We start from the raw sequence: 16,243 nt of genomic DNA, 5'->3' as shown, positions 1-16,243 counted from the left end.
TATTCACCATCTTTCTTCAACATTTTTCTTCACCACCGCCTCTCTCCTCCTCCTCCTCCTCCTCCTCCACCAACTGCAACATTTGCGTATCTGTTCTGCAAAGATGACTTGGATTTGCTGCTAATGCTGCCCATTATTGTATGTTTATGTATGTGTATGTTTGTGTGTGTGTATGTGTGTCGAACTCAAACTGGAGGAGATTGTTGAAGAAGAAGCCGTAGTAGTATTAGCAACAGCACAAACACGTGATCAAAAAAAAAAAAAAAAAAAAAAAAACGATAAAACGTTTGAATAAATTAACAAATGATAAGAGGGATATGTTGCTTGGTGTCTGTGTGTGTGTGTGCCGCCTGCACATCTGACTGCCTGCCGCCCGCCCGCCCGCCCACCCACCCACTCTTATCAACTGGTGGGGTGGTTCGGCCTTGATCCCTGAATGTGCAATTGCTGCCAAGGGGCGCTGGTGGGCGTCTGCGGCGGCGGGTGGGGCCCTGACTAGAAGATGGGCGCTCGATCCATCCACTACCGCTGCTCCCTCCCAGCAGTTATCGTCGTCGTCATCGTCTTCTTCTTCTTCTTCTTCTTCTTCTTCTTCTTTTTTTCTCCTTCAGCATCGTCGCCGCCAGCAGCAGCGTTGTCTTCTACTTCTTCTTCTTCTTTATCATCGATAATCTCTCTTCTTCCTTCCTTCCTTCAGCAGCCAAGCAGCCCAATTATTGTTCGGCCGCTCTTCCACTCTTCTCTTCTCCCGCCGCCGCCGGCGGAGGAGGAGGAGGAAGAGGAGGAGGAGGAGGCTTACAGGCTTAGGCTTATGAGGAGGAAGAGGAGGAGAAGGACGAGGAGGAGGAGGAGGTGGAGGAGGCTTGGTAAGCGGCGGCGGTGGCGGCGGCGGCGGCAGCAGCAGCAGCAGCAGCCACCCACCCTGGCAAAACCATGGGGATTCATTAAAGCTGGAGAGGGTATGTATCGTGGGGGGCGAGCGACGCCCCTTCCTCTTTTCCCACCATGGGTAGAGCGACCGGGCAGCAGCAGCAGCAGCAGCTATACGTCGTAGTAGTAGTCGTCACAGTACTAGTAATGGAGAAGCAGCCCCTAGTAACGGCAGCACTGTCCCTCACGCACAGTCGTGAAGAGGTCGCTTTTCGGGTGGCGGGGGCGGCGGGGGCTGCAGGCGAGGGTTGCGCCCCTGCGGGCACCGGCACCCGTGGCTGGTGCAGCGCTGGTAGGTGGTCTCGACGACGCGACGCGCCCCGGTCAGGGGCCAGTAACACAGGAGACACGGCAAGGGAATCGAGGCCACGGCCATGCACGCCCAACTGAGCACTGCGTGCGGCCCTCCGCAGGAACAGGGATGGTCTGCGGCTGCGGCCAAACCGTTTTCACCATCCTTACCGCAGTGGTAGAGGACACCCTTAACACAGCACAGACACGACGCATAGTCCACAGCAGCTGCGGGCGAGCAGAGGCACTTGTTACGACACAGCCAGGCGGCCGGAGGGGGGCGCGGCGTCGTGCAGGCCTCGCACCTGCACCGCCCACACCAGGAGCAGATGATGGACTCCCCGTCACTGGTGTCGTCCCGCCGGCCCTTCGTGAAGGTGAGGGCGGCGGGCTGCTTGCTGATGACGGGCGTCCGACTTCCGCTCTGCTGAAGCGTCGCCGCCGACGACGACGAAGACGACGACGACGAAGTAATGTTTGTGGAAATGGAACTGGTGGTGATGGTGGAGTTGTTGTTGTTGCCGCCCTTAACGGGCGCCCCCGTCACGCTCCCAGTGGGTGACGTGAGCTTTGTCGGTCTCTTTCCGCTGGTGCGGGCGGGGGCGCCATGCACCAGGGCAAGGTCCACGTGGGTTCGTCCGCTGGCTGGAGACGACGAAGAGGACGACAGCGAGGAGGAAGTGTGGTGGTGATGGTGGTGGTGGTGATGGAGGTGGTGGTGTTGTGGTCGGGGGCGAGGCGCCACGCGATGCTTGAAGGGGGTGTCAACGTACAAGTTGGTGGTGCGTTGGTGGTCGGGGCGGGGCACGGAGAGGGTGATGGGGCTGCCCTGGGGGCTGGTATTGGTGGCTGACCCCCCGCAGCCCCCCGCGCCGCCCCCGCCTTGACTGCGGCCATCCTGTGACATCACCGTCCAGCACACAACGTGAACATCATCATGTCCTCAGCCTCCGCTCCAAAGGACTCTGCAAAGGGAAACCAGCTATGAAATTCCCTCCATTCACAAACATCGAGCAAACATGGGCCTAGACTCACAAACATCGAGCAAACATGGGCCTAGACTCACAAACATCGAGCAAACATGGGCCTAGACTCACAAACAGCGTGCAAACATGGGCCTAGACTCACAAATAGCGTGCAAGCATGGGCCTAGACTCACACTATAAGCTGTTCAGAACATCTCATCTATCTAAACGGAAACACTAATAATCTCTATTGATAACATTTCAAGAGAAAATGGAAACACTAATCTCTACTGATAATTTTTTAAAGAGAAAATGGAAACTAATCTCTGCTGATGACATTTTTAAGAGAAAATGGAAACACTAATCTCATGTGATAACTTTTTTAAGAGAAAATGGAAACACTGATCTCTACTGATAACTTTTTTAAAAAGAAAATTAAAACAATAATAATCTCTACTGATAACATTTTTCAAGAGAAAGTGGAAACACTAATCTCTACTGATAACTTTTTTTAAGAGAAAATGGGAACAATAATGATTTCTATTGATAACATTTTTCAAGAGAAAATGGAAACACTAATCTCTACTAATAACTTTTTTTAAGAGTAGAAAATGGAAACACTAATCTCTAATGATAACTTTTTTAAAGAAAAAATTTCTAGAGGCAACTTATGTCTAAAATATGCATAATAGTGCTTCGTCAGTATACTCTCTATAGAAGCTCAAAATGAGTTTGTCTTTATACAGAGCAAAATTACTTGTGGGCAAGTTCTGTTTGCCCATCATTATTTTTACTAAACACTTCAGAAGTTGTGACTTAAAACAAGCTGGAAATCATTTCAATACAAGAACTAGATTAATATCATTATAGATGTTACTTTGCTGCAGTAAAAAAAAAATATTGCCCTTCAGAGTATGTAAATGTTGGTGTGATTCCTTTGGGATGCCATGAAAGTATTACGAATGAAATGTGCAAAAACAGTAAAACGGGATAGCCAACAGCATTGCAAGGTTGCTTATAGTAACAGTAACACCCCTGATGAAAAGGAAAAAAAAAAATGTTTCGTGTCCAACTGTAGAAAACAGAAAAATCAGGAGAGGTTTTGACTACTTTACTCATATGTAACAGGAATATACGATAAAAAGATTTTCCCAGGTCATCAGTTGCATTTTCGTTTTTTCTACACACTTGTAGAGGAGGTCAGTGTGCCTTACTTTTAAAGTGTTTGCAACGTCCCTTCGGCCCCTAGCTATAACCACTTCCTATCCAGCCTTTTATTTTACCTCCATTCCCACTTCCTTTTTCGTTCTTTATTGTCTAGACCTACATCATTATTTTTCTGCCCAACTCCCTCTTTTCAGCGCCTTCAGCTCTGAATGGCTGTAAGTGCCACAGTTTTGTATTTTATTTACGAAAATTAGGCTATAAAGCCAAGCACTGAAGCACTTTCATCCATTTAGTGCTTAGGACAATGAAAAGTAGGAGTTCGAGTGGTTGGACAGCAAGTTGGAAGGAGGTGGAAACAGGTAAGAGTAAAAGGCTAGAAAGTGGGTGCAGCTGGGGGTCGAAGGGAGGCCGCACTCTTCAGTAATGCCTACAGTGTACCACGGGAAGTACACTGACGACACTAACCCCCTTACGGGAAAAAGTGCCTAAATTAAAAAAAAAAAAAAATCAGTCAATCATGTTTTCCACACTTCATTCCTCCGCAGTGTTGCCAGTTAAAGAGGCCTCCGCATTTTTTCTGGAGGAAAGGCCCTCCTTCAAAACCCCATTGTACATGAATCTCGGTCTAGGGTAGTAAGTCCTGTTTATGGCAACAGTGCTGTTAATGTCTGCGCTCTCATCCTGTGAAGCCCCAAAAACATACACCTCCCTCTACATAGTGGGGTCCCATTTCCAACCTCCGCTAGAAACCACAAACAATAATTAAAAGAGAATGGTCGCCATCCGCCTCCCGTCAGGAGTACCTATACCATCCTGATCCAACCCCCTCCCCCACCCCTCCTATCCCAACGCCATGGCCGCCTTTGATAGTGGTGGCTGTACTTAATGCACTCTCAGTAGGCCTATGGGGTGTGCATGTTAATGATGAGCCATGTACTGTAGGCTATAAGGTATGCATGTATTTTAACATGCCCTACGTGGCTAAGAATGCATGTTATGACGTCCATAGAAGCCTTCGTGCTAAGTGGGTAACGATATGCTTGTATTGCTTGCCATGTAGGCCTATGTTTACTTTCCTACAAAACATTGTTGAGCCAAAGCAAGAACAGCTCCGGGATCCTCTGCATCCTAATGATGAGTTTCGGCGAGCAATTCATAACGAAATAGCTACAGGGAACGAGACCCCATTTCACCATTTCTTTCAGGAGACGAAGATTGACATCGCTCCAGAGGCGACGTGACATCCGTAGGCCAAACATCGACGGCGCCGGGACAACTCCTTCCTTGGTGAGGTCGCAAACAGGAATTCATTTCAATAGGTCTTTTACGCGACGTCCGGTTCGACTGTGGGAAGTGGGAGGAGACAGATACGCGACTTTACAAAGGCAATTGGGAAGAAAATACAAAGGGGATCTCTCTCTCTCTCTCTCTCTCTCTCTCTCTCTCTCTCTCTCTCTCTCTCTCTCTCCACGCACACAGATATACGAACATTTTGGCATTGTTACAACTATGGGGGGCGCGCGTATATAAACACACACACATATATTTATAATATATGAGAGAGAGAGAGAGAGAGAGAGAGAGAGAGAGAGAGAGAGAGAGAGAGAGAGAGAGAGAGAGAGAGAGCACCTATTTATAGGCAGTAAAACACCCACGAACTATTTATAAATTCTAAAGAATGCTTGCAGTTCTCGTCGTTGCCCCCCAACCAACACATCAATTTCACAACCCGCGATTGCTTTGTAGGCTGGTTGTGTATTTTCGAGCGTACAATAACAATTCCCGGGGCTCTGAGGCCCGTCCGTCCGTCCGTCCGTCCCTTAACGATGAAACCATAGTCGATGTGGAACAGGATGAGAGATGGGGGGGAGGAGGTCGGGAGGGGATGGAATGGTCAATGCATCGATGGGGGCAGGGTGGGGAGGAATGGACAGCGGAGAGTGAGAAAGGTGGGGAGGGGGTAGGGGTAGGAGAATGCGGGAGGGAGGGTTACGTGGAAGCTAACAAACAGAGAAAATCATCGGAGAAAATAATCAGAAATGATTAATACCCTGCAAAAGAACGCATTGATGGCGAGACAAAAACGAATGAAAAAAAAATCCACAGCAAAAGACAGTAGCAGTTTTTGTGATGAGGATATGGGTGAGGAATGGGGGGAGGAGGAGGAGGAGGAGGAATGAGAGGGAGTGTTGGAGGGATGATGTGACGAGTAGGGGGAGGGGAGAAGGGGGGGGACCAGAGGACCCAGCAGCGGATGTCGGTCACTCATGTAGAACTCGAACTTCCTTTCTCACACTACCTGCGGAGGAAGAAGGGCATATCTCGCGCCCTCCGCCATAGAGCTCACATGCCTACAGGGAACGCAGAAGAGGACGGGCCCTAAGAGACCCAACTTTGTTTTCTGAAGGAATTCAGAAGAACACCACGTAGAGGAGAACGCAAACTTTGGCAGGAAACCCGCCAAATCCACGGAAATGATCAAGACCTCCCCCCTCCCCCTCCCCACCCACTCCCCCACGCCCCATGGAAAGAGTGAGAGGGGAGGAAGGGGAAGGGGGTTAGCTGAGCATAAAATTCATCTACTGTCCTATCAGCAGTCGTCTACAAATCCAAAGCCTCTCTCTCTCTCTCTCTCTCTCTCTCTCTCTCTCTCTCTCTCTCTCTCTCTCTCTCTCTATATATATATATATATATATATATATATATATATATATATATATATATATATATATATATATATATATATATATATATATATATATATATATATATATATAATTACTGGCAGAAAGCATTGGCGTGACCTTCACTCTCATGTGAATGATGGCAATAACATTCTTAGAAGGTCACAGAGGGCAGCCTCATGGCAAATATATATCCCTGCTTAATCCAAAAAAGTGAGTATCGACTGTAAATTTCAAATCATCTCAGGCTGTTTATCAATCTCCTTATACACACACACACACACACACACACACACACACACACACACACACACACACACGTGCGAATTGCATATGTCATTTTCGTCCTTTGGACATGATTTCACGACAGCCGTTGTCATGTGCTGACTCCATCCTGTGTATTACAGCAGTTACCTGCATTTGAATTTAATAATAATAATAATAATAATAATAATAATAATAATAACGTAATTTCGGAAGCTACATTATACAGGGCTCCGTACTCAGCCTAAACCAAGGTAAGTTTATAACAAACTCTCTCCAACCAATTCACAAGGCCTCTCTTCCCAAATGAAACTGTGAGACCGAAGTTCAATCTTAAACTCTTATCCTGACTCAATCCAGTCAGTAGGCTATGTCAACAGCCTATCCGAGCAGAATTACTTTAGACATATAGGCCTAATCTAATCATATGTGCCGGTGTAACTGGGTTTCGCTTAAATCGGCCTACAGTACACGTCCAGTAACCTCGCATGAACAACAATAGATCATCACAGCACACACCCTAACCAAGATCCTACCAAATCTAAACAGAGTCAGGTAACTGCTGCCTTCGGAAAAATTTGGTGTGACCACTGTGGCCTCATGCCAGCACATTTTCTTCCTCCGAGTACGAAACAGTCTTCTCCCTATGGATGCACAGAGGAAAGTGTAAGATACCAGGACAACAGAACAAGCACGAATATCGATTATTAACTAACCTTCACTTCAAGCATCACTGTACAGTAGGCTACTGCACAGTATTTGGACGCTTGAACAGATACTGAAAGGCATCAATAATTACCAGGAGGTTTTTCGATTTAACCAAATGTGTCCTGAAAAATGTACACGAATGAAACATTTGCCAGAAGTGTACAAGCTTACTAAAAGAAAAAAATAAAAATGTCAGCTCACTTTACAGACACTCACGGAATGAGAACTTACGAAAAGACATAAAGGAGAGACCGGACAGAACTGACCTCACGAATTGAAGGCTTACGAAAGAAGAAAAGTGAATAGAACGAAAAGGAGGGGGGGGGGATGGCAGCACAACGAAGGCTATCCAGGAGACAGACAGACAGGCAGATGCCTCACATCCTGCAAGCTTACCAAAAGACAGATTTTTAAACAACTGAAAACAAAATTGTGAATAAGACAGGACAGAGAGGCAGAGGTCCCACATCAGGAAAGCTTACCAAAAGTCAGATTTAAAAAACAATGTGAATAGGACAGTTAGACAGACACACACAATACATGCAGACAGAGTGTGTCTACCAGAGCGCACTGCGCAATATGAGACGGGTTGCAGAAAGCGAGATTACCTGGATGAGCAAACAGCCAAGTCACACCTGGGGATTTTCATCCACCTGCAGAAACCACGTGGTTCTTGAAACAGTTCTTCTCGGCGCGCAAAAGTATCAATCAAGAGTTTCTAAATACGCATGAAATCAGTGTCTAAACTAAATATAATATATAAATATAATAATATATATATATATATATATATATATATATATATATATATATATATAGTCACTCTACTTTTCATTCGTATAAACCTCGTGATTGATATTTTTATATCTTATGAGCAGTTCACTTGAATGTCAAGGATGATATTATTATTATTATTGTTATTATTATTATTATTATTATTATTATTATTATTATTATTAATGAACTAGCAAATATACAACATACAACTTGCCTAGTTTCGCCCCTCTGACTAAGAGCACTTGTCAAAGTTGACAACAAAGTTGTGCCCTTGTGTGTACAGCCAATGTTGTCCGTAATCAATGCATTGTATTGTATCCATACATAAACTCAGATTATTCATATATATAAGTGCATTTTTACCACACTTTCATCCTGAAGGTTTTTTTGCCTGAATAAGCCTATGTGTATGGAATGGCAGTGGAAAAATCGCTGCAATCACTGAACAAAAGGCCTACGCAAATCTTCACTTTTTGTAGCGTAAAACATGTTCCAGATAACTCATACGTTGAGAGAGAGAGAGAGAGAGAGAGAGAGAGAGAGGTCTGCTAATCCCCCTAATAGCATCATAAACGCCAACATCCCCTATAAAATATGGAGAGGACATATAGGCCTATCAAAAAACCCCAATAGCTACCACACACATTATGGCTGGCTATGAACGCAGCAGATTTCCTTCCGCCTTGGAAATAGAGGTGAATGTATTTCCTTGAAGTAAGGTAGATCCTCATTAAAATTATATATATAAAAAAATATATATATATATATATATATATATATATATATATATATATATATATATATATATATATATATATATATATAAAGATAAAAGTAGTTCAGAGACATATTGAAGGTATATGTAAATCTTGGTAGCAGAGTAGGCCTATGTTCCCATTCACTCCCAGATTTTAGCATTCTGGCTTTCCTAAAAGCAGAGTAGGTCCTTTTAACCTTATTTTAGAAACATACTGTGTGTTCAGAGCTCTTTTAAAGGGATAAATTCAATGTCCAAACAGATCTTTGTAGCTCAGGAATTTCCCATTTACTTCCAGACTGTGGAATTGTGTGAGCATATTCTCGATTGCTTTAAAACATTAAAAATAAATTAAATTTGGTATTCTTTAGGATAATCAATATTCATTTTCCTCATATACCAATGAGGTTGACATTCAAATTGTAGTTTAGAAATAATGTCATTCTCCTGCTATTATTATTATTATTATTATTATTATTATTATTATTATTATTATTATTATTATTATTATTGCTTCTGTTGCTCCGTTTCCCAAAACGAGTCTATAGTCATTACCCAAATGACTATAAGTTCGTGGAATCCTAAGATTTACCAAAAGCAGAATATGGAATAAAGAGAGAGAGAGAGAGAACTAATTACATGCAAAGCAAACCTACCAATACAGACATCTCAGTATTTATGTATATAATAATACATACAAAACCTTTGCCTCGTGATGTAAAATAGTCTTTCCACACAAGATACAGTTACAGAATCAGAATCTTTAAGAGTCTGTAGTTACAGAATCAGAATCTTTAAGAGTCTGTAGTTACAGAATCAGAATCGTTAAGAGTCTGTAGTTACAGAATCAGAATCTTTAAGAGTCTGTAAAGGTACAGAATTAGAACCCATAAGAGTCAGTAAAGGTACAGAATATGAACCTATAAGAGTCTGTAAAGATACAGAATCAGAATCAATAAGCCTGTATAGTTACAGAATCAGAACCTGTAAGAGTCTATAGTTACAGAATCAGAACCTTTGAATCAGTAAAGGTACAGAAAGAGAATATGTACGAGTCTGTCAAAATACAGAATCAGAACCCGTAAAAGACTGTAAAGATACAGAATCGGAACCCGTAAAAGTTTTTAAAGATACAGACTCAGAACCCTTTAAAGTCTGTAAAGATACAGACTGGGAACTTGTAAGTCTGTAAGGATACAAAATATAAGTTTATAAAGATCCAGGATCAGAACCTGTAAAAGGTCTGGCTGAGGCTAAAAATTATATAAATTTTATATATATATATATATATATATATATATATATATATATATATATATATATATGTATGTATAATATACACATATATATAATATACACATTTATAAATATATATTTATTTATGTAGCCTATATTTTTATACATACATATATATATATATATATATATATATATATATATATATATATATATATATATATATATATAAACTTGATGCATATGTCTGCTTGTGTGATAACGACCTAATAATAATAATAATAATAATAATAATAATAATAATAATCTTCCCATCTACGTTAAACTGATGTCACACAACGAAGGCCACGTGTGTGTGTGTGAGCAAGCTACTGCCAGCTTCCGGTCTTTAAAAAAATATTAACAACAACAATAGGTTCCTTATGGCATTCCCTCTCCCCTTCGTCCCTTCTCCTTAAACCTCCCCCCCCCCCAGCCACTGAAGAATTTATGCTCCCCTTTCTTAATTATTTTTTTTTATTGATTAATGAATAGGCTCCAAGTCGTTATAGGCCTAATCCTAACAAATGCAAAATGACACCGGCACAAAGCTGGCTTCCGGGTCTCATTGAGATCCATTTCCGTTCATGTCAGATTCCTCCCTTGGTCTGTTACTAACTTCAAAGCACTGGCTGTTTGGGATGGGGTTGCTGGCCCCATATCCATAGGCGATCATATCAGTTGCAGATTTTAAAAGTACAGAGTTTTAAAGTTTGTAGCACGATAAGCCCCTAGTAAATGAAATCGCGCTTAGATTTGCCGTCGTCCAGCCTCGGGACCAGCCTCTGTTAGTGCTGGTCTCATGAAAGTATGCAAAATAAGGGATCTCAGTTCGAGCTACTAGTGGTTGGTAGGCAAAAGTCCTAGGGTTGGGACTTGGCGTAACGACCATCTCGTATATTACCGTTTTTTAAGTACTGAGTTGTGATAATTAGCGAGGTAACGGCGATGCTTACTTACATAAAAATAAATAAATAATTAAATATTTATTATTATAATATTGCCTGATAAATTTCCAATGAAAAATGCAAGATCAGTATCAATATATATATATATATATATATATATATATATATATATATATATATATATATATATATATATATAATTTACACATATATATGTATATCTAACTATATATATATATATATATATATATATATATATATATATATATATATATATATATATATGTGTGTGTGTGTGTGTGTGTAAATTATTATATTATATATTATATGATGTATGTGTGTGTGTGTAAATACATGACAACGTAAATAAAGATACACAAATTATGTTAAACAATCCAAAAGCCTTTAAATACGAGACGCTCTGTAGGTGGTTCCTCATTCCCTCTCCCTCTCCCCCTTCTCCCCCCACCCTTCTACTGAACCCCACCTCCTCCTCCTCCTCCTCCCCCAACCCGCTAAGGAGTAAGGACTGACTGACTTCCACTTCATGAATGGCGCTGGGAAGCGAAACGGCTTATCAAGTGCTTCAGATAAGCTGTAGGTAGCTACTCTGCCCTACACACCATGGCAAAGAAATCTCTCTCTCTCTCTCTCTCTCTCTCTCTCTCTCTCTCTCTCTCTCTCTCTCTCTCTCTCTCTCTCTCTCCAGCCAATTCTAGCTTAGCTTAGCTTGATGTAACTTGCTGTTATATTGGTCAAGTGCGGTTGGCGAACTAGTGTCATCGATCAGCAGTAACTCATGCGACCTTCAGTTTTCCAATTGTTTACCAATGTCAATGTCAATCATAACTTCATAGTATGTATATCTATCTCTCTATACACACACACACACACACACACACACACACACACACACACACACACATATATATATATATATATATATATATATATATATATATATATATATATATATATATACACAGTATACAAATTTGATAATCTTTCCCTCATAGGCCTGATGTGTGTGTGTGTATATATATATATATATATATATATATATATATATATATATATATATATATATATATATATATATATATACACACATTTCCGATACTCTTTCTCCCACAGGCCTACTATAACATTAATGCAGCATCATAACCGATCTTTTTAATACCAAGAATCGCAATGTGGTACATTAATGTTGAATGTTACATACAAATAAGACTTCCCATATAGCCTATAAAGTAAACTCGTTATATAAATACATTAGGTAGTTGTTTACCATATATGTATGTATGTGTTATATATATATATATATGTATATATATACACATATACACACACACACACATATATATATATATATATATATATATATATATATATATATATATATATATATATATATATATATATATTATATATGTATATATGTGTGCGTGTGTGTGTGAAATTAAAACACAGGACGGATAAAACCTTGAATATGTCGAATAAAAGATGAATGAAACATGACCCCAACCTACACTGTTGTGAACCCACCCACCCACCCCAGCTCTTCATTCCAACTCTTCGCCTTCATTGATAAATTTCCGCAACTTCGTGACACAAAATATAACAGTGTAAAGCGTGAAAAAAAACTAGTACTACTTCTACCCACACTTCAGACTCCTGAAGTGTTTGCTCATTTTCAGATTAAAAAACGATGGTAATGTTGCAAGTTTTAAATGAAGAAGCAGGACCCGCCCATAAACTTATAAATCTGCATCAAGCATGAATGTTAGATCTTTGAGCTAAGCTAACCATTAAGTAAACAAGTTGCATATCTATACCAGTATTATATTATATATATATATATATATATATATATATATATATATATATATATATATATATAAAATTCCTAAGTAAGATACTACAGATTTAAGGAATAAATATTGTCCATTTCCTCATAAATTAATGAACAAATATGTAAAAAGAACTAACTACCTCGCTTAAACAACTGTGGTCATATATATATATATATATATAATATATATATATATATATATATATATATATATATATATATATATCTATATTAATATAATATATATAATATATATATACACATATATATACGTGTGTCTATATGTACATGTGTGTATATTTGTGCCTGTTGCTGAACTTTTCACTTCATTCAGTGCTAAATGACTAAAAATGAGTTGAATATTCCCGAAACACTGTACCCATTTAGGAAATAAATTAAATAATAATAATAATAGGGCTTGGCATTGTCTTTCCGATAGCCTTACAGCAGACATCAAATGTTTTAGTTTAAAATATATCAATTAGGCTATTGCATTTGTATCGATGCAGCATCATATATTTACTGGGTACATGAATCCAGCATATTTAAAATAAAATTGGTAGCTATAAAACAAACGTAACCACATTGAAATACGTCTGTGATCTACTCATGAATTTCTATATAGAAGTATACTTCCATGCACATCTATTTCAAAACCTCTTAAAATATATAAGTAGTTTATACATCAATCTATTTTATGCATAACCAATTCCTCTTAAAAACTATATCTAAACGTGTGGAGTGAGCAGCCATTTCGTCCAATAAAAAAATTATACAATAAAAATGTAAAAAAAAAAAGTCCAAAGTATTGTCGCACACAGGATAATACAAATAAATAAGAAATATCAAGTTCATGTAACCCCTTCAGTTTCACATTTCACAATTTATTTCACAAGTCTAATGTATTGTCTTTTTTTCATACGCAATGGATTCATTTCCAATGACTTTCTGTGGTTACACCGACTTACACAACAAGGCAAGAGAACTTTCTCCGGGAATAACACGCCATTTTCCAACCAGGCCACCCTCCTACACTAGTCAGTATTTTGTGTCTTCCAATTTCCAACTGTTTTTGTTTTTGTTTTCCAATTATGATCCGTGCCTTTTCTTTTTCAATATACACACAGTACAATGCTCAAAACATCATCCCATCAAGGTCTCGCGGTGATTATCCATCTCCATTCATAAATTCACTGATTGAGAGAAAAAAAGACGCCGAATGTTTTCATCAATTTCCAAGGCTCATCGATCTATTTTCAACTGGATCTTCTTTCCTTTCCTCCACCAGTCACTACTCACATCGATGTACGTTCAACGTCGGGACTGAGGGCCTCTAAGATAACCAAAAAACCACCGAGACATCTTCATATCAGCCATGGATAGAAACAAGTTTCAGACTTCAAACACGAGCAACGGTTGGTCATCGAAAACACAACACTACCACCATTTATTTTTTTTTTTATTTATTTTATATAAAAATCTTCTTTCTCCTGATCATAGACAGCCCACACTCCCAACAGGCTTTCTCAAAGCCCTGTCCCTTCATAATCACAAATCACTAACAAATGGGTTCGGGGAGGCACAGGGCCCCTTGGAAAAAAATCTTTCCAATACTCCAGTCTCTCATTCACACTTCACAACGAATGTCAACCCTGAATGGAACTGATGAAAATCATGTGTAGGGGAGAATATATCATACTAGAAGTGTGAGGTTTGCATTAAAACTCCCCCTGGCTGATGGTTGGTGGCGACGCACTCTCAATCCCCACCAACCAACCTCCTCCTCTCCTTCCTCCTCCACCACCATCACCACACATGCTCCACATTCACCGTATTTCTATCACTTTACAGACACTTCACCACTGTTTCGTCGAGTTTGAGACTTCCCTGCAGCATCGTTAACACCGCATCCGTTCGTACTCTTGCTGTGTAAGGTGGGGTTTGTATGGTACTCCCCTGATTGAGCCTTAGAAATCTCCAACGAGGTTTTTATGAATGAGATGGATGGGTTATGTTCTCTCCCGTCATTGAATGAAACGGCTGCCCGCTTACCACCACTATATTTTCCCTTCCCGACTCACTTACCTATTTCCACAAATGTGCATCAGTAGTTAAATCCACAACGAGCAAAGTTCGACAGTCAAGACCGGTAATCGACGGTAAATAATCCAAAAAAATTGCTATAATCCTTGCGAGTACACAGCTGAAGTGTTCACCCTCTCACAGTTGGACCAAATATGGACCCACGAACATCAGCGGCGTCAGCCCAACCCAGGCCAGACACGGACGGACGAGTCCACTTTGGATCGGAGGGGAGGACACTGCTCACATCCTCAGCTTTGCTCCATTCTCTACTCTAGGTTATTTCGTCGAATGGAAAGCCAGCATAATGTACACACGATTTTAATCTACACGATCGTATTATGATCGTTTCTCTCATGTATGGCATTTGTTTGTGTTGATCAAAGGAAAAATTACCGAGGCCGAATAGATGGCAAGTGATTTTTTGGTCGAATTTTTGTGTTCAGTAGTAATTCAAGTGTTGTTATTCTTTAAACGTGTGGACACGGGTATTTCAATCGTGGAATAACAATAGGGGTTAAGGGAACCGAACAAGGGAAACAAAAATATGCAAAATTTCCCACAATAATGAGGAAAGGTGGGATCACCACGAGCAACAGGCGTTAGTTTCATTCATAAGAGCGGATCCCTCGCTGCCAGCCGCACGATCGAATACCACTACATTCTAAGAGCTTGGAGCGATGAGAACGAATAAAGGATTGAATACTAAGTCGCGTAGCCTATTCATTTCCGCCTACATGTAAATTACAGAATGGCTGTAAATAATGTGACAATTACGCAATCTGTAATACCGACAGACCCACAAACAAAACAGGATGGAAGGGTAGGGGGAGGAGTCGACATTGGTGGGGCTGGGGGAGGACTGCCGACGACTCGTACACAAATAGTCGTACAGTAGGGGATTGGGGTGGGGGGGTTTAGGGGGGAAGGAAGGAGATGCAGGGTGCGCCAACTTATAATGCGCATATCTCGAGAAAGGACAGGCCGAGGTGTCTCATTCATTCATTCATTCATCATCCCTTTCACAACCATCTAAGAATTCATCGCTGTGTCGTCCCTGTCGTTTCCACCGTATCCTTCTGTCCGCAAGCGTGACTCATCATCCATTCACCGCCGTACCGTCAACGGTACCATTGATTCGACGCTCATTCATTAAATCTACCGCTAATTTCCAGGCCCCAGGTCCCTCCCACCTGTCGATATAAACTTAGCGAGAGGTGAGGAAAGTCTCCGTAAATTTTCTCTTCGATCGAGGCTCGAATGGTGTAAATATATATGCTGCTTCTGGGTGGAGAGAGAGAGAGAGAGAGAGAGAGAGAGAGAGAGAGAGAGATCATGAACCATAGTATTGGTTTTCTGGAGATGTTCACAATACGCCATAAGTTCTTGGGGAAACTATTTACCCGCTTGGCCGAGTCTGTCGTCCGTTTTATATATATATATATATATATATATATATATATATATATATATATATATATATATATATATATATATACACACACTTACACACTATAACAAAACATGGATGCTGGAGTTCGTGTAGGTTTGTGTACTTACACTCCATGGTGTGTGTACAGTAT

General features: G+C 40.6%; 1 protein-coding gene across 1 annotated transcript; it reads right to left on the bottom strand.

Moving 5' to 3' along the window:
• Positions 1–592: 592 nt before the first annotated feature.
• On the bottom strand, positions 593–14,804 carry sty (sprouty). The gene is made up of 2 exons (XM_067109287.1): positions 14,664–14,804; positions 593–2,186 (listed from the first exon to the last, which is right to left on the bottom strand). The coding sequence occupies exon 2, from the start codon at positions 2,126–2,128 to the stop codon at positions 1,115–1,117; it is 1,014 nt and encodes a 337-aa protein (XP_066965388.1). The 5' UTR covers positions 2,129–2,186; positions 14,664–14,804; the 3' UTR covers positions 593–1,114.
• Between the last annotated feature and the right edge of the window lie 1,439 nt (positions 14,805–16,243).

The sequence above is a fragment of the Macrobrachium rosenbergii genome, chromosome 9 (assembly GCF_040412425.1).
Source record: "Macrobrachium rosenbergii isolate ZJJX-2024 chromosome 9, ASM4041242v1, whole genome shotgun sequence".
In the NCBI taxonomy this organism is placed as follows: Eukaryota; Metazoa; Arthropoda; class Malacostraca; order Decapoda; family Palaemonidae; genus Macrobrachium; species Macrobrachium rosenbergii.
This window is presented reverse-complemented; position numbering and strand designations above follow the sequence as displayed.